Consider the following 23,942-nt stretch of genomic DNA (forward strand, 5'->3'; position numbering starts at 1 on the left):
ATTGTTATTGACAATGTGATGTGACATGTTATTACTGTTGTTGCCGGGGCTGTTGTTATTGTTATCACTGCTATTGTCACTGTTGCTCCAGTGCAACAAAGGAGATGGGGGCACATTAAGAAGAACTGCCCATGCCTGGCAAAGGAGTGTGGATTTTCTTCTCTTGGCAACAGGGAGCCCTCAGAGGTTTGTAAATGCAGAGCAACATGATTAGATTAATGAAGAAGCTCTCTCTGGTCGAGGGTGTTAGGAAGGGGAGTGACAGGGAGGTAGAGAGAGATGATGAAACTTCATCCAGGGCAGAGGGTGGGGACAGCGATTTAGGAGATGTGCGATTCATACCTGGTGATAGATTGAAGGTGGGAAGGGAGGAGGTGGGAGGAGGTGGGAGGAGGCGACTGACTGCCAGGTGCCATTTCCCACCTCAGCCACCGCAGAGGAGGAGGCCCGCCCACTCCACCAGCTACCACCTACTCCATGTGCGCCCCTGCACCCAGCCCCCAACGCAGCCCTTACTCAGGCTGGGTCTCCCAGGTATAGACTGGTCCAGCCCCTGGACATTGTCTCACAAGACTCTGCCATTCTGGGCACACAGTCCCCTCCTGCTTCAACCTGAGGCTTCCACTCCACCCTCTATGTTTCCTGCAGTCTCCAGGGGTTGGATTTCTGGCCCTCTTGCCCCTGACCCCAGGGGCTTCTCAGTGGCATCTCCCAGTGAAGGCCTGGAGATGTTCACCTTCCACCACAGCCTCGCTTCGTTGCCTTTGGCGCCCTCTGCCGGCCGCGCCGTGCTGCTGCGTGGTTCTCCCGCCCACCTGAGGCAGCACCCAGCCGCTACAGAGTCTTTCCCTGCCTGTCCGGAGAGATGTCCTCAGACCTAGCCACCGTCCCCCCGCTCCCCCCCACCCCGCCCCGCAAAGACTGGCTGGCGCAGAAAGAACCTGGGTCTCTGGCGCCATCTGTGCAAACGGCTGCTCCTTTCCCACATGTCCTGGCGCTGAGCCCTGGCTTCCCTGGGGATAGGGGTGGGGCTGTGGTGCCACCCCAACCCACGCCTACACCAACGCCCACACCCACCTGGGGCCGTGGGCTTCTACAGCTGCTCCTGCTCCTTCTGCTGGCATCTGGACTCTTCTCTCTATCCCCGTGGTCGTTTCTGGAGGCCAGGCCACCATCATCTCTTAGCCGGGTGACTTCAACACAGCTCCTCGCTGTCCCCTCCCAACGTGCACACATGTGTGTGGGCGTGCACGCGCACACACACAATCTGTTCTCCACGTGCAATCAGAGGAGCTGTTGTTTTTAAAAGCAAGTCTGATCCTGCTCCCCTTCTTAGCGTAACTCAGTGTCTCCCATTGCACTGAGGACCAAGTCCCAAGCCCTTACCTGGATGGGCAGGGCTGAGCCTTTGAGCCCTGCTGTGTCCCCTGCTGGCTTCCGCAGAAGTCACCTCTAGGGAAGAGTTTCCTCCTGCAGTCTGTAAAGTGGCTCCCTGTCTTGCTCCTCTCTCCCGGCCTCTCCCACCCTGGCGCCTAGCTTGACACCCCTCTGTCTCCCTGGGATCTTTTCCTCCCTATCCCTGGAGTCTGGGGGCTACCTGTGTTGGAGCCTGTGTTCTCTCTAGGAGGCTGCAGGCTGCTGGCCCTTCCCCCTTTTTTTTTTTTTTTTTTTTTTTTTTTTTTTTTTTTTTTGAGACGGAGTCTTGCTCTGTCGCCCAGGCTGGAGTGCAGTGGCGCGATCTCCACTCACTGCAAGCTCCGCCTCCCGGGTTCACACCATTCTCCTGCCTCAGCCTCCCGTGTAGCTGGGACTACAGGCGCCCGCCACTGCGCCCGGCTCATTTTTTAAAATGTATTTTTAGTAGAGACGGGGTTTCACCGTGTTAGCCAGGATGGTCTCGATCTCCTGACCTCGTGATCCACCCGTCTCGGCCTCCCAAAGTGCTGGGATTACAGGCGTGAGGCACCGCGCCCGGCCGGCCCTTCCCTCTTACCCGGACTGCCCGGTGCGCAATCCTGCAGCATACAGGCAGGAGCACAAACATGGCTGTCTCCTCGCAGGGGCTATCAGGACCCCGTGGAACGCTCACGTGGAGCTGGATTCTTTCGAGGGGAGTCTTGGTTACTTGAAGGCTTCCCCGAGATCTGAGCTACTGGGTCAGAGGTTCCTAAGTCAGAGGTTTCAAGCTGTGATCTTGAAACCACTTTGGAGGCCACTGCTGGGAAAGGGGACACCTCCCCCCGCCACCCCGCAACACACACACACCCCTGCCTCAACCCAAGCAATCCTGCTTGGATTTACTGGTCATCTAAGTGAGAGTTCTCCATACAATTTTGTTTGGAGAAAGCCTTCTGGGATTAAAAAAAAGTTTTAAAATCTCATTCAAAATTTTGTCCCATTTCAGTGATACTTGCAAAGCACGTTATAGCTGACAGAGTGTTTTTTACCTGTATATTTTTATCTTATATATTATTTACTTCATTTTTGCTCACAAGGAGACTAAGGCCCAGAGAGGTTAAGTGGCTTGCTCAAGGTCAAGGGCAATGCTTACAGTTTGAACATCATGGAGCTGGATTCAAACTTAGGCCTTCCACAGTCTTCCTCATGGCCTCCAGGGGGAACCTGGCATGTCCTGACCAGGGCCCAGGGTCCTGCCTGGAGCTGACTCTGCCTGTGTGTCCCTCCCAGTGCTGCATCGACAACTTTGAGGAAATTGTCAAGCTGCTCCTCTCCCATGGTGCCAACGTGAACGCCAAGGATAACGAGCTGTGGACACCCCTCCATGCTGCAGCCACCTGCGGCCACATCAACCTGGTGAAGATCCTCGTTCAGTAGTACGTGCCCCTCCCTGCCCCAGAGCAGCCTCCCTCCACCTCGTGTCTTTTTCCAACTTCCTTCCTTCTCCCCTCACTTCCTCCCTTCCTTCTTTCTTCCCTCCCTCCCTCCTTTCTTCCTTCTTCCCTCCCTTCCTCCCTTCCTTCTTTCTTCCCTCCCTCCATTTCTTCTTTCTTCCCTCTCTCCCTTCCTCCCTTCTTTTTTCCTTCCCCCCCTCCCTTTCCTTTTTCTTCCCTCACTTCCTCCCTTCCTTCTTTCTTCCCTCTCTTCCTTTTTTCTTCTCTCCCTTCCTCCCTTCCTTCTTCCCTCCCTTCCTCCCTTTCTTCTTTCTTCCCTCCCTTCCTTCTTTCTTCCCTTCCTCCCTCCTTTCCTTCTTTCTTCCTCCCTCCCTTCCTTTCTTCTTTCCTCCCTCCCTTCCTCCCTTTCGTCTTTCTTCCCTCCCTTCCTCCCTTTCTTCTTTCTTCCCCCACTTCCTCCTCTCCTCTTGTCCCTCCATCTCTCCCTTCCTTTCTTTTCCCTACCTGCCTCCCTCCCTTCCTTCCTTCTTTCTTCCCTTCCTCCTTCCCTCCTTTTTTGCTTTTCTTTCTTCCTCTCCTCTTTTTTTCTCTCTCTCTGTCACTCTTTCTCAGTATCTCTTAGTGCTTGTCACTTTCTTTCTCCTCGCATCCTCTCTTCATCTCTCTCTCTCTCTGCTTCTACCTCTTGCCCTCTCCTCCCCTCAGTTCCCCCTTACTCTCCCCATCTCTGTGTGCCTGTTATTTTCTTCTTCTGTCTCTGTCTGTCCTTCACTCTTGGTCTTGCTCTGTTTCCAGTCTCTTTTTGTTTTCTCTCTTCTCCTTTCATGCTCTCTTTCTCCCCAATTTTTTTTAGTGATAAAACACATATAACATAAAATACCGCCTTACCCATTTTAAGTGTGCAGGTTAGTGGTGTTAAGTACATTCATACTGTTGTGCAGCCATCACCCCCTCCATCTTCAGAACGACTTTCATCTTGCAAAACTGAAACTGTGTACCTATTAAACAGTAATTCCCATTCCCTGCCCACCCCTGGTTCCTGGCAACCACCATTCTACTTTCTGTCTCTATGAATTTGACTACCGTAAGCACTTTATGGAAGTGGATTCGGAAAGGCCGGACGCGGTGGTTCACGCTTGTCATTTCAGCATTTTGGGAGGCTGAGGCAGGCGGATCACCTGAGGTCAGGAGTTCGAGACCAGCCTGACCAACATGGTGAAGTCCCATCTCTGCTAAAAATACAAAATTAGCTGGGTATGGTGGCGCATGCCTGTAATCCCAGCTACTTGGCAGGCCCAGGCAGGAGAATCACTTGAACCCAGGAGATGGAGGTTGCAATGAGCTGAGATCACGCCATTGCACTCCAGCTTGGGCAACAAAAGCAAGACTCCACCTCAAAAAATAAATAAATAAATAAATAAATAAATAAATAGTGGATTCAGCTGGGCATAGTGACTCACGTCTGTAATCCCAGCTACTCGGGAGGCTGAGGCAGGAGAATCGCTTGAATCCAGGAGACTGAGGTTGCAGTGAGCCGAGATTGTACCACTGCAACCCAGCCTGGGCGATGGAGTGAGACTCCATCTCAAAAAAACAAGAAGTGGATTCATATAGTATTTGTCTTTTTTTGACTGGCATATTTCACTTAGCATAATGTCCTCAAGGTTCATCTATGTTGTAGTATGTGTCCGAGTTTCCTTCCTTTTTAAGGCTGAATGTACTCCGTTGTATGTCTATACCATGTTTCACTTATGTATCTGTTTGTTGATGGACACCTGGGTTGCCTCCATGTTTTAGTTATTGTGAATCATGCTGTGATGAACATGGGTGTACAAATATCTCTTGAAACCCTGATTCCAGTTCCTTTGGTTATACACCCAGAAGTGGAATTGCTGGATCGTATGGTAATGCTATTTTAAATTTTTTAAGGAGCTGCTATACTGTTTTCCACAACATTTTACATTCCCACCAACAGTACACAAGGGTTCTAGTTTATCCATATCCTTGCCAACACTTATTATTTTCTGCTTGTTCTTTTTTGTTATTAGCCATACTAGTAGGTGTGAGGTGGTCTCTCACTGTGGTTTTGATTTGTATTTTTCTATTGATGAGTGATGTTGAGCATCTTTTCATGTGCCCATTGTCCATCTGTATATCTTCTTTGGAGAAATATCTATTCAAGTCCTTTGTCCATGTTTGAATTGGGTTGGGTTTTTGTCATTGAATTTTAGGATTTCTCTATGTATTCTGGAGATGAATCCCTTATCAGATAGATGTAATGTTTTCTCCCATTCTATGGGTTGTCTTTTTAACTCTGTTGGTTGTGGCTTTTGCTGCACAAAATTTTTAAATTTTCACAACGTCCAATTTATCTACTTTTCCTTTTGTTGCCTGTGCCTTTGATGTCATATCCAAGAAATCACTGCCAAATCCACTGTCGTGGAGCTTTTGTTCTATGTTTTCTCCTAAGAGTTTTACAGTTTTAAGTCTTTCATTTAGGTCATGGATCCAGTTTGATTTAAATCTTATATATGATATTGGGTAAGGACCTACTTCATTCTTTTGCATATGGATATCCAATTTTCCTACGCCATCTGTTGGAAAGATGATTGGTCTTTTCTCCATTGAATGGCCTTGGTACCCTGTCTGAAATCATTTAACTGTATATGTGAGGGTTTGTTTCTGGACTCTATTCTATTTTATTGATCTGTATATTTGTCTTTATGCCAGTCCCACACTGTTTTGATGCTAGAGTTTTGGAGTTTGTTTTGAAATCAGGAAATGTGAGTCCGCCAGCTTCGTTCTTCTTTTTCAGGGTTATGTTGGCTATTCAGGTTCCTTGAGATTCCCTATGAATTTTAGAAAAAGCTATTATAGTCTGCCAAAAAAATCACTGAAGAGCTGGGCGTGGTGGTTGACACCTGTAATCCCAGCACTTTGGGAGGCCGAGGTGGACAGACCACTTGAGGCCAGGAGTTCGAGACCAGCCTGGCCAACATAGTGAAGCCCTGTGTCTCCTAAAAATTAAAAAATTAGCTGGGCGTGGTGGTGCATGCCTGTAATCCCAGCTACTCAGGAGGCTTAGGCAGGAGAATTGCTTGAACCTGAGAGGCAGAGGTTGCAGTGAGCTGAGTTCGAGCCACTACATACCAGCCTGGGTGATGGAGCAAGACCTTGTCTCAAAACAACAACAACAACAACAACAACAACAAAAAATCATTGTGATTCTTAAAAGTAATAGCAAGAACCACAATTACTTTTGCACCAACCTAAATAATAATTGGTATTACCCAGAGTTAGGCACTGGGCACACAGGGATGCAGAAGTCCTGGGGAGCCAGGAAGAAAGCCAGGGGGTTTAAGTACCAGAGTTGAGATAGAGCCAGACCAGGGGACTGATCATCTGAGGGCAGGGAGTCAGAGAGAGTGGCCAAGGGCAGGTAGCCTTTTGCACTGGTCTTGGCAGAGCAGCAGGAGCCCATCGTTGGCTCCCGCGGGAATGGAGATGACAGTACTGCTGCCCCAGCTCAGAGAGCTGGATGAACTTGCTCTGGGGCGTACAAGAGCTCAGAGAAGTCACAGTGGAGGGCTGTTAGGCCACAGGACTGGATGGTGGCCCATGCCTACATCTCTGATGGGAACCTGAGTATGGTTAATTCTGCTAGGAGCTTCAGGCAGTCACAGCCTGATCAGTGATGGTGCCAAGAGGACACGGAAAGTGGTGCCAGCCTGGGTCAGTGGGTCCTAAAGCTGATCGGTATTACAATCACCTGGGGCATGGGTTTAAAACACAGATTCCCATGCCCTAACCCAAGGACTTTTTCAGGAGGGCTGGAGTGAAGCCCACCCAAAATGCTGCATTTTATTCCCATGGTCCGCAGGTAGTTCTGCCACAGGGCATCCAGGGCCATTCTCAGGAACCACTGGCCCAAAGGGCAAATTCTTCCAGGGAGTCCCAAGTCTCCATTCTTCTACCTCTGTCCTATCAGCCTTTTGAGTAGGGACTTGGAGGAGGTGGAATGTAACTGAAGGTGTTTCTGCATATGGGCAAAAAATGAAATAGAACATGGAGAAGTAAAAAGAACTAATATGAGAAGTTTAAGTCTGGACTCTACTGTATCCAAGCTGTGTGACCTTAGACAAGTGACCGAACCTGTCTGAGTCTTTTTGTTGTTGTTGTTTTTTAGACCGAGTCTTGCTCTATCACCCAGGCTGGAGTGCAGTGGCGTGATCTTGGCTCACTGCAACCTCCGCCTCCCGGGTTCAAGCAATTCTTATGTCTCAGCCTCCTGAATAGCTGGGATTACAGGCTCCCACCACCACACCCCGTTAATTTTTGTGTTTGTAGTAGAGACAGGGTTTCACTATGTTGGCTAGGCTGGTCTCGAACTCCTGACCTCAGATGATCCACCCCTCTCGGCCTCCCAAAGTGCTGGGATTACAGGCGTGAGCCACTGTGCCCAGTCATGTCTGAGTCTTTGTTTCCCCTTGCATGAGATGGGGCCAACAATATTAACCTGAGCTATTATGAGGGTTAAATAAAAGGATGCCTGCAAAAGGGGCTTAGATCAGGCTTGGCTCTAAGCAAGTGCCTGGTAAGTGATGCTGCTGCCATTCATGCGATTTTTATTATTGTCACCAGGAGGACTTTTATATCTGTCCCTAAGTCCCTGCCTGCTGGTTCAACAGAGTGAAAGGCTTAGGGAGGTCTCCTGGGATAGCTGTCCTGGGACTTTGGTCTCTTCCCACCTAGGGCCCTGGGATCCTGCAGCCGTCGTGCTCTTGGACTGTGTGTCAAGCAGATCCAAGGATCATCTTGCTGGGGTACACCTTGGTAGGGTTTTGAGTGCCGGGTTGTACAGTAGGATTGCAGGTGAGAGGCCAGAGGGCAGAGGCAGCTAGACCAATCCTAGCCACACCTACTTGGCCCTCACCCTGCCTCTTTCTCTGCAGTGGGGCCGACTTGCTTGCTGTCAACTCGGATGGGAACATGCCATATGACCTCTGCGAGGATGAACCCACCCTGGATGTCATCGAGACCTGCATGGCATACCAGGGTAAGGGAGGGCAGCCCGCTATGAAGTGAGCACAGCACAGAGTTGCAGAGAGCATCTCTTAAATCAGTACAGGCGAACAGATTAGCTACTCATCGGCCCGCCTTGTGCGCCGCGCTCGGTGAATAGGATGGGTCCTCATTCGTATCCTTATCTGTGTGATTGTCAAGAGCAGGACGTGAGAGGACCCTGGAAAATGTGCTGCGCAGAAGGGAGGTATTGATCTCATTTGTGTCACCCACACACGCAGATGGCCGCAGCTGGCCTTGTCTTCATCAGCTGTGACAATTTGATTCAATAAACATTCACCGTAAAGATATATTTCTATGTGGGACAATAATAAAGTCAAGAACACTGGAGGGTGCCTGCTCTGTGCCAGGCACCACACTGGCTGCCAGGGGCCCAGATAAACAAGATGTGGGCTGTTCTTAACTCACAAACGAGGTTCAGAGAGGAAACAAATGCAGCAATGAGAGACCTGCGTGCCCCCAGCACCCCACAGACAGGCCTCTGAAGTGCCACCTCCTTGGAAATATGTCACACACCCCAGATCCTCAGCTGCAGCTGCAGTCTTGCCCTGGCCCTGCCCTCGTGTCCCCCACAGAGCCACAGTAACCATGATTGAATCTCCTGTTCCCTGCACCCAGCTCTTCCTATTCATCTCCCATGGAGATTCTTAACCATTTTTTGTGCCAATCTGGTGACTCTATGGACCCCTTCTCAGAATAATGTTTTTATTTTTTTGAGATGGAGTCTTGCTGTATCCCCCAGGCTGGAGTGCAATGGCACAATCTCAGCTCACTGCACCCTCTGCCTCCCAGGTTCAAGTGATTCACTTGCCTCAGCCTCCCAAGTAGCTGGGATTACAGGCGTGCGCCATCATGCCCAGCTAATTTTTGTGTTTTTAGTAGAGCAGGGTTTCACCATGTTGGCCAGGCTGGTCTCGAACTCCTGACCTCAGGTGATCTGCCTGCCTCAGCCTCCCAAAGTGTTGAGATTACAGGCGTGAGCCCCCGTGCCTGTCTAGAATAATGTTTTTAAATAGTTATAAAATTATAGGATTATAAAGGAAGCCAATTATATTAAAGCATAACTACCAAAATATTTTTCAATGTGTTAGATAGAAACTTCATTAATTCATTAAACAATAAGATAACAGGATATGAAAATAGCTATAGTATCTGTTGGTAACAAAGTCACAAGCACTGCTAGCACTACTGTGGGTTTTGCTTACATTCTAATGGTAGGGAATGCTAAATTTCATTTAAAGCTTAGTCAAAATAAACGTGTGATTTTATTTCCTCCTTTTGTAGACCTCTCCTGAACTCGATCGAAGAGTGCTTGGTCTAATGCATCTTTTTACGAAGCGTGTCATCCTCTCGTTAAATACTATTCGTAGCTGTCAGTAACACACTTTTAAGAAAGGAATGGGATTCGGGCTATACAATGTCTCTCTGCGCCCCCTACCTCAACTGACTCAGCTCTCCACTTGAAAGTAATACATTCATTTATTCAGTCGTTCTGCAACTAAAATTGATTGAGCATTGTGCCAGGTGCTACAGACACAACTGTGGTTAAGACGAAGGAAACTAACAGAGACCCTGGTCAGATAGGGCGGTCAGTAGAGGCCAGTTTAGGAGATGATCCAGTCCAGGACCTAAAGAACAAGACAGAGGCAGCCATCTGAGCAGTTGGAGGTGTGTAGGTGGATGGTAGGGACTTTCGGGTAGAAGAACAGCATATGCAAAGCAGCTGACATGAATCCAGTGCCTAGTGGGTGCCAGGCAGGAATGCCCTTGCTCTGTGGGCCAGTGCATGGTGCCTATGCTCATCAGGCCTGAAGACAATGATCTATGGGCATGTCTGCATGCCCCCTTGACTGGCGTACCCTAGGGTACAAGAACCATGCCTCCTCGTCTGCCTTCCCCTCCCCTCTGGGGTCCTAGGCCTGAGGGTGCTAAATAAATCCCCTCTTTCCCACTGCAGGCATCACCCAAGAGAAAATCAATGAGATGCGGGCAGCTCCTGAGCAGCAGATGATTGCGGACATCCACTGCATGATTGCAGCAGGCCAGGACCTGGACTGGATAGATGCCCAGGGTGCCACACTGGTGAGGAGATGGGCCAGTGCCAAAACTAAAACCAGCTAGGTCCAAAGTGGGCCAGCAACTGGTGGGAACCAACCCTGTACCCTTGGGGCCTGTCTGTGACCTTGGACCTCCTCGAGAATCCTTTTGGGCCAGGATTGCCCCTGGATAGGGAGGGTCAGCAGAGCAGGGCTCAGCCTCTTTGAGAACCTGGCCTGTCTCTGGGCTGGGCTTGGTGGCTCACACCTGTAGTCCCAGCTACTTGGGAGGCTGAGGGAGGATCACATGCGCCCGGGAATTTGAGTTTGGGCTGTGATTGCACCAGTGCACTCTAGCCTGGGTGACAGAGCAAGACTTTGTCTTTAATAAACAAACAAACAAAAAAGAATCCAGCCACTCTCAAGTGGGGCTTGGAGTTAGGAGCCTAGATGGGAGGCCTGGCTCCCACCTGTTCACCACCTGCTCTGTCTCCAAGATACTCCTTTACCCAAGGCTTCAGGTGTCCATCTTAAGCTCCTTATTTCCCTCTCCTCTAATGACCTCCTCTATTAAGGACTGGTGTCACCATTCACCCACTCACCCATGCTTTCTTGCTTTGCACTGTCCATTCCTCTGCCTTAGTGTCTCCTCTCCCACCCTAGCACCCACTGCCTTGCCTCATCAGCTCCTCTGTTATTATTGCAATAGCCTCTCCTTTGGGTTCCCTGACTTCCATCCATCCATCCATCGAACCATCCATCCATCCATCCATCCATCCATCCATCCATCCATCCATCCATCTATCCATCCATCCAGTCAACACACAGTTATGAGCATCTCCTCTGTGCCACATACTTTACTAGACCCTGGAGACAGAGAACAATGGGACCTTCTTCTCTCTCAAGTTTGCCTGGTTAACTCCACTCATCCTTGCAGCTCAAGTGTCAATGACTTAGGAAAACCTCCCTGGCCACTCCTCATAGGCTCTCAGAGCACACTGCAGGCTAATATTGGGAGGTCTACTTCTGCAGCCTGTAAATCAAAATTCAGAGCATGGCTGTGGCAGCCTACCCCGCTGATCGGGGTGCGGGTGCCCTGTCCCAGGCTTAGGTTCCATGCTGGTCATAAGCACTTAGCAGTCTCGGGATCTCAAGCTCACTAGGTAGGGCTCAGCAGTACCAGGTATCCTCACCGCCCCTCAGGCCTGACCTGGCAGCCTAGGTGTGATAAGTGGGCTTCTTCCACCTGCTTCCTGAGCTCTCACATCTGTTTTGTGCCCATTTCTATTACTTGGGTGCCTGCTTGAATTACCTGCTCAGCCTAGCACTCAAGAATGGGATCAGGTAGGACTGACTGTTTCTGTCTGAAGTCAAGGTCAGGCTGCACTAGGGCATACCCACTCTTATTGCAGCTCTACTGGGGCTGTGACTGGGTCTTCAAGGCAGAGGGATCTTCTCTTCCTGGGCTGGGGCTGGCCTCAGGGTGGCCCCACCCCCATGGACCAGGCACATACTAGGTCTCAGGTCTTCCCAGTAAAGTGGAGATCATAGTGTCTTCCTCATCTTCCTCACAGTGTTGTTAGGAGCATTAAATGAGATTCTGTGTGAAAGTGCTTAGCACAGTCTGTAAATTCTCAATGTATGTTAGCAATGACCATTATTTTTACTAATAATGCCACTATTCCACTCATACCTTTTAATTTCCAGCCAAGTATTGAGGTTTGTAATGTCGTACTGGCCAGCAGGTATCATTCTCTACAACTGGCAAGAATCAAACATTTATAAATCAGATAATTAATTTTCACATTATACCCTTGGTTTTTCAAGTTGGAAAACAAAACAAAACAAAAAACAAAGAAACAAAAACCATCCACTGACCAGAGCTTTAAGCAACTTTGTCCCAGGATGAGGGAGCATCTGACCATCAGGGCTGTATTTGGAAGGATCACTTCCTGAGGCCATGCCTTCTTTGTCCCTCTGACTCCCCGGCCCCAGACCTCAGGTCCGCTGAGGCTCTCTGGCTTCCTCCCAGCCAGTCTTCTGCTGACCACCTTGGATTCTCACTTCTATCTCTCATCTTGGCTGGACAGTTGATGTCTTTCTGCCTTATTTCCTTCTCCCTCATTCATTCTCATGGTCATCACTTAGGCTTTCTAAGAATTTGAATCCCTTACTGAGTGTTCATTATGGGCTAAGCACTTTATGTATTTTGGGGGCAGATTGAACAAGCATGACAACTGAGGTCTGCCAGGCAGTGACTGAAGGCCTTGAATGGGATCACAGTCCCTTATTGGATGTATTATCTATTGCTCCATGACAAACTACCGCACAATGTAGCATCTTAAAACAATAATAAATATTTATTGTCTCATATGGTTTCTTTGGGTCAGAGAGTTAGGAACAGCTTAACTGGGTGGCTCTGGCTTGGTGGCTGTCATGATATTGCAATCAAGATGTTGCAATATTGTTGAGACTACTGGGGCTGCAGTCTCATCTGAAGGCTTGACTGGTGCTGCAGGCTCCACTTCCAAGGTGGCTCACTCACATGGCTGGCAAGTTAGTGCTGGCTGTTGGCAGGAGGCCTCAGTTTCTCACCTCTCCTTGAGGCTTAGGACCTCTCCTTGAGGCTTCTAGAGCGTCCTCACAACATAGTGGCTGCCTCCTTCTAGAGTAATTGATCCAAGACAATGTAAAGTAGAAGCAGCAATGCCTTTTATGCCCTAGCCTTAGAAATCACACATCGTCACTCACTTCACAATATCCTATTTGTTAGAAGTGAGTCACTCAATCTGGCCCACATTCAAGGTGAGAACAGTCGGGCTCCATCTTCTAAAGGAAGCTGTATCAAAGAATTTGTAGACATGTTTAAAAATCACCATATTGAACCTCAGAGACCCCTTCTTCAGGGCTCAGTGCACAGTAGGGGCTCAGTAAATGCTGTTGCTTTAACCACATGGATGCCAAGACCAACCACATGGGAGAAGAATTCAGCTCTCTACCTTTCTTTCTAGGTCCATATTTCAGACTTAATAATCCTCTGCAATGTGACTGGTATTTCCATCTCATTCTATTCCATTCTATTGGCCCCAAGGATGCTGTGGGGCTTGGGTGGGGGTAAGGGCTAGCCTACCTTCAATGTGGGACTGATCCCCTAGGGAATGCTTACTTCTTTCCTCTTCTCCAGCTGCACATAGCTGGAGCCAATGGATACCTGAGGGCAGCTGAGCTCCTCCTGGATCATGGAGTACGTGTGGATGTGAAGGACTGGGATGGCTGGGAGCCCCTGCACGCAGCTGCCTTCTGGGGACAGGTAGTTCTCACCCACAGGGCTGTGGGGGAAGCCGGCACAGGGCTAACCTGCTAACATCAAGTTTTTTGGGCTGGCAATTGGTTTCAAAGAACATAAGACTTTAAGGCTTAAGGTGTTGACTATAGCTCATATGTGGGATATGAAAAGGCCTAGGGAGTTTGCAAAAACATTGGACAAATTGTGTTCTTTTTTTAAATTATTATTATTATTCTTTTTTTAAATTTTTTGAGCAAGAGTCTTGCTCTGTTGCCCAGGCTGGTGGAGTGCAGTGGCTCAATCTCAGTTCACTGCAACCTCTGTTTCCTGGGTTCAAGCAATTCTCCTGCCTCAGCCTCCTGAGTAACTGGGATTACAGGCGTGTGCCACCATGCCCAGCTAATTTTTTTGTATTTTTAGTAGAGACGGGGTTTCACCATGTTGGTCAGGCTGGTCTCAAACTCCTGACCTCAGGTGATCTGCCCGCCTCAACCTCCCAAAGTGCTGGGATTACAGGCGTGAGCCACCGTGCCCGGCTGACAAGTTGTGTTCTAATAGGATGGTAATCAGATTTGCCAAATAAGAAAATTTCCAGCATTTTTGCCCCCAGTAGTTTCTCCATTTGTTTCCAGACACAAAACTCTGATTGTCACTTACACCTAGTCCCTCCTTAGATACCTGCCAGCTCTAGAGTTACAGCCAACTCTTTCTTCTCCCTCTTCTTGGTGTGGCCCAGGCATTGCATCTGTCTGGATTCCCCCCATGGCTCTAGCATGCAGGCCTTCCCTGGAAATCAACTTTGTCCCACCATTCTTTGGGTCACATCCTAAGAGGTCTTGGACACTCTCTCCACCTCCTAGGCTTTCTGAGCTCTGGGCAGGGGGACACTGAGCTTCTTCCTGTGTTTCAGATGCAGATGGCAGAGCTATTGGTGTCCCATGGAGCTAGTCTCAGTGCAAGGACATCCATGGATGAGATGCCAATAGGTGAGTCCAGCACAACAGCTGGTGTGCACAAATAGACAGTTATCAATTTTTTGATGGGTAGAGGGAGAAATAGATAAATATATGGTTGTATAGACTGATGGATTGGTGTATAGATAGATAGATGGATTAATTAATGGATGGTAGATGAATGGACAGATGGACAGATGAAGGGATAGATGGATAAATGGATGAATGGATGGATGAGAGGGGTACATGGGTAGATATTATGAGGTATGGTTGACTGGATGGGTGGGTGGGTGGATGGATGGATGAATAGATAGAAGAATAAGTGGATGAGTGGGTAAAGGATGAATCTGAATAGATGGCTCTTTCAGCAGTGGGTAGATAGCTGGATGAAGGGGTTAAGTAGAATAGATAGGAGTATGTAGCTTTCTTAGCATCTTTGCATAATTTATTGCTTGGGCTATGTGGGGTACCTGCTTATTTCCCTCACTACTTCTGTCAGTGAAGACTTGAGGACTCTTCTTGGAGACTATCAAAGAGGAACATGAATCCCTCGGTCATAGCTGGGAACCTTAGGAATTGTGACTGTGCCCAGAACCTGGGTTTCCCATTCTTATAATCCTCTAAGGTTTGGGTTGCAGCCCAGGAACTTAGGCTGGCATTGTTTGCTTCCCTCCCTGCATGCCCCAAAAGATGCTTGGAGTTTTCATTGGGTTGGGGTGGTAGCTTGTCTGGTCTGGAGCACCCTCTTGGGCCACAGGTCCTGGCCCTGTCCCCCACAACAGACTCCTCTGCCCCTTCAGACCTGTGCGAGGAGGAAGAGTTCAAGGTCCTGCTGCTGGAGCTAAAACACAAGCATGACGTGATCATGAAGTCACAGCTGAGGCACAAGTCATCCTTGAGCCGGAGGACATCCAGCGCAGGCAGCCGTGGGTGAGTCCAGGGCAGGGCAGCCAAGGGTCCCCGTGCGTGCTCCTGCCTGTGGCGCCTGGGTGCAGCCTCCAGCACCCACTTTGTCCTCTCAGGAAGGTGGTGCGTCGAGCCAGCCTGTCGGACAGGACCAACCTGTACAGAAAGGAGTATGAGGGAGAGGCCATCCTGTGGCAGCAGCGGAGTGCAGCCGAGGATCAGCGGACCTCCACCTACAACGGGGACATCAGGGAGACCAGGACAGACCAAGAGAATAAGGACCCTGTGAGTGGCCTCACTCTCTGCCCCAGTGTCAGCCACTGCAATGGGAGGAGAACAGGGCCAAGCCTGGCCTTGCCTCTTCAACTGAGAGCCTTCAGAGGGAAGTAGCCAGGCACTGCCCTTAAACTAGCATATCCAGTCTGATGGTGGTGGCTACTGTAGTTCAGCCAGCAGTTTCAGTCTGATGCTGGTGGCTGCTGTAGTTAAAGAGGTGATCAGGGAGCGTGTTAGAGGCTGAGCTGGGTGCTTTGGCACACAGGTGCGTCTCCTAATTGACAGGGGGTGAGTGTCCGCTATGTGCCTAGCTATGCTCCAGCACACCTAGCAGTAGGCTTCCCAGAAGAGAGCTTCAATAGGGCAGTCACCCAGGAGCTGAGGGAGCTACAACTTCTTTTTCAGGAAATATAACAAGATATTGAGAATTGTGTTTATCAGAACATGCTTTTTGAAAAATGGAGTAGGATCCTAGTAGGACCTCTGAGAAGCCTGCTCCTGTAGCAGCCAATGGTCCTTTAAGCTTTAAGCTGCTTTCCTAAGGGAACACACATTCATTTCTGGTGGTTGCTTTGAGAAATTTTCACAAACTGGATGGCTTAACATGGTGGAAATTTATTCTGTCTCCGTTCTGAAAGCCAGAAGTCTAAAATCAAGGTGACACAGCGTTGGTTCCCTCTGAGGGCTCTCAAGGAGATTCTGTTCCATAGCTCTGTGAGCTTCTGGTGGCTCAGGCATTCTTTGGCTTTTGCTAGCATGATTCTAGTCTCTGCTTCTATCGCCACATGACATTCTTCTTTGTGTGTGTGTGTGTGTGTATTTTCTCTTTTTATTTTTATTTTATTGGATTTTTTTTTTTTTTTTTTGAGACAGGGTCTTGCTCTGTCACTCAGGCAATGGCATGATTATAGATCACTGAAGACTCCAACTCATCGGCTTAAGCGATCCTCCCACCTCAGCTTCCCAAGTAGCTGGGACTATAGGTGGGGGCCATCATGCCTGGCTAATTTTTAAATTTCTTGTAGAGATGAGGTCTTGCTATGTTGCCCAGGTTGGTCTCAAACTTAGCCTCAAGCAATCCTCCCACCTTGGCTTCCCAAAGTATCGAGATTACAGGTTTGAGCCACTGTACCTAGCCTGTTTTTTCCTCTTATAAGGACACCAGTCATTGGATTGGAGCCCATGCCAATCCAGTATGACCTAATCTTAATTTAATTTATTACACCTGCAAATACCTATTTCCAGATAAAGTCACATTTGGAGGTTCCAGGTAGACATGAATTTTTGAGGGACACTACTTAACCCAGAACCAACACACTCAGCATGGCTGCTTTATTGCTGAGTGGAGTGAACAAGTTTGGGGCTGGAGTGGAATTGCTGAGGACGAGGGATAAGCTAACTGTACCAGAGGTGGTCTGCCATTTTTGTTCTTCCACCACACCATGAACAGATGAAAACATGCCTAGAGAGTTTAGCTTTGCTGGGATGCAATTGATTAGCTACCCAGCATGCCCATGTGTCTCAGAGGGACCCTGCTTCCCAGCATGAACAGTGAGGTCACCTACTGTCTGTCTCACCAGGAGGTGTGAAGGTGCCTGCCCAAGGGGAGGCCACATCAAAGCCACCAGCTGGTGATGGAGAGGGCACATAGGGAAGCTTTGTTCTGCCTGGCCCCTTAGTCTGAGGATTGGTGAGAAAAGAGACATAGATCAAGATCAAATCACATTTCAGATGTCTCCCAGCTGTGCTTTATTTATTTTTCCTTTGTGATTGTGGTGTAACTTAAGTATGGTAAAGCAGACAAACCTTTTTTTTTTTTTTTTTTTAATGATATGAAGCCTTGCATGTTACCCAGGCTGGAGTGCAGTGGTGTGATTTCAGCTCACTGCAAGCTCTGCCTCACGGGTTCAAGTGATCCTCCTGCCTCAGCCTCCCCAGTAGTTGGGATTACTAGTGCCCACCACGACACCTGCTGGATTTTTGTATTTTTAGTAGAGATGGGGTTTCACCACGTTGGCCAGGCTGGTTTTGAAGTTCTGACCTCAAACAATCCGCCCACCTGGACCTCCCAAAGTCTGGGCTTACAGATGTGAGCCACCATGCCTGGCCAAGTAGACAAATCTTAAATGAGATTTTCAACAAACTTTTACAAATGTACACACTCGGATGAATTCATAGAGCATTTTCATCATCCATGTTCTCTCTCTGTCGTTTCTCCCACTCCAAATGTAGCCACTATCTAACTTTGAGTTCTAAAGATTAGTTTTGTATATGCATATGAATAGACACTGTAGTTTGTCTTCTTTTATGTCTGGCTTTTTTAACATCTGTGAGAGTCACCCACGTTGTGGCATATAGCAGTAGTTCTGTTTTTGTTTTTTGTTTTTGTTTTTTTTTTTGAGACAGGAGTTCACTCTGTTGTCTGGGCTGGAGTTCAGTGGTGTGATCCTAGCTCACTGCAGCCTTGACCTCTCGGGATCAAGTGATCCTTCCACCTCAGCTTCTTGGGTAGCTGGGACTATAGGTATGCACCAACATGCCTGGCTAATTAAAAAAAATTTTTTTGGCCGGGTGCCGTGGCTCATGCCTGTAATCCCAGACTTTGGAAGGCCAAGGCGGGTGGATCACAAGGTCAAGAGATTGAGACCGGCTGGGCGCGGTGGCTCAAGCCTGTAATCCCAGCACTTTGGGAGGCCGAGACGGGCGGATCACGAGGTCAGGAGATCAAGACCATCCTGGCTAACACGGTGAAACCCCATCTTTACTAAAAAGTACAAAAAACTAGCCGGGCGAGGTGGCGGGCGCCTGTAGTCCCAGCTACTCAGGAGGCTGAGGCAGGAGAATGGCGGGAACCCGGGAGGCGGAGCTTGCAGTGAGCTGAGATCTGGCCACTGCACCCCAGCCTGGGCGACAGAGCGAGACTGCGTCTCAAAAAAAAAAAAAAAAAAAAAAAAGAGATTGAGACCATCCTAGCCAACATGGTGAAACCCCGTCTCTACTAAAAATACAGAAATTAACTGGGCATAGTGGTGGGCACGTGTAATCCCAGCTACTCAGGAGGCTGAGGCAGGAGAATCCCTTGAACCCAGGAGGTGGAGGTTGCAGTGAGCCAAGATTGAGCCACCGCACTTCAGCCTGGGGACAGAGTGAGACTTTGTCTCAAAACAAAACAAAACAAAACAGAAAATTTTTTTTAGAGATAGAATCTTGCTATGTTACCCAGGCTGCTCTCAAACACCTGAACTCAAATGATCCTCATATCCCAGTCTCCCTGGCCTCATTCTGTTGTTGTTGTTGTTGTTTTTTTTGTTTTTTTTTTTTTTGAGATGAAGTCTCGCTCTGTCACCCAGGCTGGAGCACAGTGGCGCGATCTTGGCTCACTGCAAGCTCCGCCTCCCAGATTCACGCCATTCTCCTGCCTCAGCTTCCCTAGTAGTTGGGACTACAGGCGCCCACCACCTCGCCCGGCTAATGTTTTGTATTTTTAGTAGAGACGGGGTTTCACTGTGTTAGCCAGGATGGTCTCGATCTCCTGACCTCGTGATCCACCCGACTCGGCCTCCCAAAGTGCTGGGATTACAGGCGTGAGCCGACGCGCCTGGCTCCCTCATTCTTTTTTATTGCTTTCTAGAATTCGGTCGTTTGAATATTAAAATTTACATATCCATTCTCCTTTTTTTTTTTTTTTTTTTTTGAGACAGAGTCTCGCTTTGTCACCCAAGCTAGAGTGCAGTGGCATGCTCTCGGCTCACTACAACCTCCGCCTTCCAGGTTCAAGCGATTCTCCTGCCTCAGCCTCCTGAGTAGCTGGGAATACAGGTGCGTGCCACCACGCCCGGCTAATTTTTATATTTTTAGTAGAGACAAGGTTTCGCCATATTGGCCAGGCTGGTCTTGAATTCCTGACCTCAAATGATCCACCCTCCTCGGCCTCCCAAAGTGTTGGTATTACAGTGAGCCACTGCTCTTGGCCTCCATTCTCCTTTTGGTGGACATTTGGGTTTCTTGTTTCTGGCCACTGTGAATAAAACTGCTATAAACATTTTCGTGCATGTCTTTCAGTGGACATAAGCGCTATTTTGTGTTGGGAATATACCCAGGAACACAGTGGGAGTCACGGGTAGGCATATGTTTAGCTTTAGTGGATACTACCAAGCAGTTTTCCAAGGTGCTTTGTACCTGTCTGCTTTCCCATGGCAGAGTGTTTCTTGCCAACTCTTGGTATAGTCAGTCTTTTTTTTTTTTTTTTTTTTTGCTACAGAGTTTCGCTCTTGTTGCCCAGGCTGGAGTGCAACGTCACCATCTCGGCTCACTGCAATCTCTGCCTCCCGGGTTCAAGTGACTCTCCTGCCTCAGCCTCCCAAGTAGCTGAGATTACAGGCACCTGCCACCATGCCCAGCTAATTTTTGTGTTTTAGTAGAGATGGGGTTTCACCATGTTAGGGTGGGAATTCTCAAAGCATGGTGCCCAGACCAGCAACATCAGCACACCTGGGAACTTGTTAGAAATGCAGATTTTGGCTGGGCACAGTGGCTCACACCTGTAACCCCAAAACTGAGGGAGGCTGAGGTGGGAGGATCTCCTGAGCCTAGGAGTTACTGGACAACATAGCAAGACCCTATCTCTGCCACCCCCACCTAAAAAAAAAAACAATTAGCTGGGTGTGGTGGTGTGTAGTCTTCGGTCTCATGAGGCTGAGGCAGGAGGATTGCTTGAGTCGAGGAATTCGAGGCTGCAGTGAGCTATGATAGCACCACTGCACTCCAGCCTGGGTGACAGAGTGAGGCCTGGTCTCTGAAAAAAAACCAAAAAGTAAAAATAAATAAATGTAGATTCTCAGGACCCACCCCAGATGTGGCGATACTGCTGCACATAAGAATTTCAGAACCACTTATTTGAGGAATAATTTGTTCAGCCTGACCCCCAAATCACATTTCTTCCAACGCTGTGGCTGACTTTGGTTCACTGTTTTTTCTTCTTCTTTTTTTTTTTTTTTTCCTGTGAGACAGGGTCTCACTCTGTCGCCCAGGCTGGACTGGAGTGCAGTGGCGCGATCTTGGTTCACTGCAGCCTGTACCTCCCAGATTCAAGCAATTCTCCCACCTCAGCCTCCTGAGTAGCTAGGACTATAGGCACCCGCTATCACGCCCGGCTAATTTTTGTGTTTTTTGATAGAAGACGGAATTTCCCCATATTGGCCAAGCTGGTCTCGAACTCCTGACGTTAAGTGATCTGCCTGCCTTGGCCTCCCAGAGTGCTGGGATTACAGGCGTGAGCCAACGTGCCCCTTGTTTTTTAATCTAATGTTTAAGAAGTAGTACAGACAGACTAAATCAGAATCTCAGGAGTTGGGACCTTGGCATTGTATATGTTTGTCGTTGGTTTTTTGTTTGTTTGTTTGTTTGTTTGTTTTGAGATGGAGTCTTGCTCTGTGGCCAGGCTGGAGTGCAGTGACTCGATCTTGGCTCACTGCAACCTCTGCCTCCCGGGTTCAAGTGATTCTCCTGCCTCAGCCTCCTGAGTAGCTGGGACTACAGGCGCATGCCACCATACCCAGCCAATTTTTGTATTTTTAGTAGAGACAGGGTTTCACCATGCTGGCCAGGATGGTCTCGATCTCTTGACCTCGTGATCTGCCCGCCTCAGCCTCCCAAAGTGCTAGGATTACAGGCGTGAGCCATCACGCCCGGCCATGTCGTTGTTTTTCAAACCTAAAGAGAGACTGTTTTTCAAGTGATTGCAGCAGTAAGTAGATTGCTTCGACCACAGAATTGGCAAGGATCTTGCAGGTCAGGGAGAAAGGAGTTCATTTCCTAGGGAGGAAGACAGAGGTTGCAAGGACTGAGGGTCGGGGGTGGGACGAGCAGGTGGTGTAATTGGACAGTTGACCAGGAATGTGTGTCCCATGGTCAGCCCATTTCCAGAAGGGTCTTCAGGAGAGTTTTTCTGCATTGCAGTGCTTGTTTACCCTCAGGGTGAGTCAAAGTCCAGGATCCTGTGGGGAGGGGAGCAGCTTAACTAAAATTTGGTTAAATCATTTACCACTGGGCACGTTGGCTCACGCCTGTAATCCCAGCACTTTGAGAGGCCCAGGTGGGTGGATCATCTGAGGTCAGGAGTTCGAGACCAGCCTGGCCAACATGGTGAAACCCTGTCTCTACTAAAAATAGCCAGGTGTGGTGGCAGGTGCCTGAAATCCCAGCTACTTGGGAGCCTGAGGCAGGAGAATCACTTGAACCTGGGAAGCAGAGGTTGCAGTGAGCCAAGATCGCACCACTGCACTCCAGCCTAGGCAACAGAGTGAGACTCTATCTAAAAAAAAAAAAAAAAATCATTTAGCAAGCATTTAATTTCAGTTGATAAGTTGACAGTTTAGCTAATCATTGCAGAGAAAAAGAATGAGAATTTGGGGAACTGTGTTTGGGTTGTCCTAGGATAAGGAGGGGTCGTCTGAGCGCTCTGGAAATCCTGTGGGGAAGGGTGATTCTGTGCAGTCAGCCATTCCCCAGAACACGAAAGGTGGGGGTTTCATTTAACCTTCCTGTTTTCCAGTATCTCAGTTCACCATTGCCAAGATGATGTGCCTACCACAAAGGGTGTTCTAGGGTCAGTTGTGTTCTTATCTGCATAGGACTCAGCCCATAATTTGTATCTCATTAAGCATTAGGCAGATAAATATATTTAGAAGTTCCCTGCATCATGAGAAAACCTCTTTCGTCTAACCCACATCCTTCAGGCCGGAGTTAATTCCTCTTCTTTCAGTGCTCTGATTTCTGACACTGGAGATGGATATAGGTGGGTTTTGTTTTGTTTTGTTCAGATGGGGTCTCATTCTGTCACTCAAGCTAGACTGCAGTGGTGTAAATATGGCTCACTGCAGCCTCAACCTCCTGGGCTCAAGTGATCTTCCTGCCCAGCCTCCCATGTAGCTGGGACCACAGGCACGCACCACCATGCCCAGCTAATTTTTAAATTTTTTTGTAGTGATGAGGTCTCACTATGCTGCCCAGGCTGGTCTCCAACTCTCAGGCTGACGCCATCCTCCCAAAGTGCTGGGATGACAGACATGAGCCACTGCACCCAGCAGGGATTTTTTCTTTTTAAACGAATAGATTTTTTTTTCCGAGCAGTTTTAGAACTCTAGAAAAATGAGTGGAAAGTAGATATTTCCCATATAAACCCCCCTCCACCCTGGTTTCCCCTGTTATTAACAACTCGCATTAGTGTGGTACATATGTTACCACCAATGGGTCAATATTGATACTTTATTGTGAACTAAAGCCCATAGTTTATGTTGGGTTTGCTCTTTGTGCTGTACCTCCTGTGGGTTTTGACAAATGCATAATGTCATGTGTCCGTCATGATAGGGTCACACAGAATGCTCTCGCCAATTGGTTTAAGTGGTTATATTAGACAGCTGAGATTGCGAACAACTGGTTAAAGAGACCAAGTCTATCCCACTAAACAGCCCTGGTGTTCTACTTATGCTTCCTCCCCAAACCCTAGCAACCACTGATCTTCTACTGTTTCCATAGTCTTGCTTTTCCAAAATGGTATATACTTGGAATTATATAATATGTGATGTTTTCAGATTGGTGTTGTATATGGGTTTTTTTTTTTTTTTTTTTTGAGATGGAGTCTCACTCTGTTGCCCAGGCTGGAGCACAATGATACAATCTTGGCTCACTGCAACCTCTGCCTCCTGCTTCAAACAATTATCCTGCCTCAGCCTCTTGAGTAACTGGGATTGGAGGCATGCATCACTGCACCTGTCTAATTTTTGTATTTTTCTTTTAGTAGAGACAAGGTTTCACCATATTGGCCAGGCAGGTCTTGAACTCCTGACCTCAAGTGATCCATCCACCTCAGCCTCCCAAAGTGCTGGGATTATAAGCGTGAGCCACCGCGCTCGGCCTGTACATGTTTTTAATGGTCTAGATGATGCCAATGTGCATCGAAGATGGGATCAGTGTCTCAGATCTTTGCCACTCTAAACATCAGCAGGAAATTCTTAGAAGTGCCAAATTTCAGGCCCCAACCCTGACCTATTGAATCAGAATACGGATTTTAACAATATCCCTAGGCAACTCACATACACATCGAAGTTTGAGAAGCACTGACTAGGACCACCAAGAAACGGTCTCCGCATGACATGGCATCAGTCTGCCTGCATAGTTCAGAAGGAGCCATTAACAAAAAAAAAAGTGGACTCGGTGGCTCATGCCTGTAATCCCAGTGTTTTGGGAGGCTGAGGTGAGAGGATCACTTGAGACCAGGAGTTCAAGACCAGCCTGTGCAACATAGTGAGGCCCTGACTCTAAAAGGAGAAAGAGAAGAAATACACACTCATAAATGGAAACTTACTAAGGAAAGTGTTCTTTGCCTTATCACATATTACCATATATATATGTTATTATATATATGTGTTATTATATATATGTTAGAAAACTAGATTATGTATATATCTTCGACATCTTTCCATGCCAACTCATGGAGACTTCGTTCATTCTTTTTACAAGCTACAGAACATTCCAATAGAAGTACTGGCCA

At 48.2% G+C, this 23,942-nt stretch overlaps 1 protein-coding gene across 6 annotated transcripts in view; it reads left to right on the top strand.

The window, feature by feature from the left end:
• Positions 1–23,942, top strand: part of PPP1R16B (protein phosphatase 1 regulatory subunit 16B) — a 122,317-nt gene that overhangs the window by 90,616 nt on the left and 7,759 nt on the right. For 3 of the 6 annotated variants that reach the window (XM_065523137.1, XM_045362972.2, XM_074005316.1), the window contains 7 exons: positions 2,689–2,834; positions 7,805–7,908; positions 9,892–10,016; positions 13,155–13,280; positions 14,167–14,242; positions 15,010–15,139; positions 15,232–15,400. In XM_065523137.1, coding sequence (XP_065379209.1) covers positions 2,689–2,834; positions 7,805–7,908; positions 9,892–10,016; positions 13,155–13,280; positions 14,167–14,242; positions 15,010–15,139; positions 15,232–15,400 — 876 coding nt within the window. Of the gene's footprint in view, positions 1–2,688; positions 2,835–7,804; positions 7,909–9,891; positions 10,017–13,154; positions 13,281–14,166; positions 14,243–15,009; positions 15,140–15,231; positions 15,401–19,092; positions 19,211–23,942 lie in introns of all 6 variants that reach the window. The other 3 variants (XR_012419376.1, XM_074005314.1, XM_074005315.1) reach the window with 3 other exon arrangements.

The sequence above is a fragment of the Macaca fascicularis genome, chromosome 10, assembly GCF_037993035.2.
Source record: "Macaca fascicularis isolate 582-1 chromosome 10, T2T-MFA8v1.1".
Lineage (NCBI taxonomy): Eukaryota > Metazoa > Chordata > Mammalia > Primates > Cercopithecidae > Macaca > Macaca fascicularis.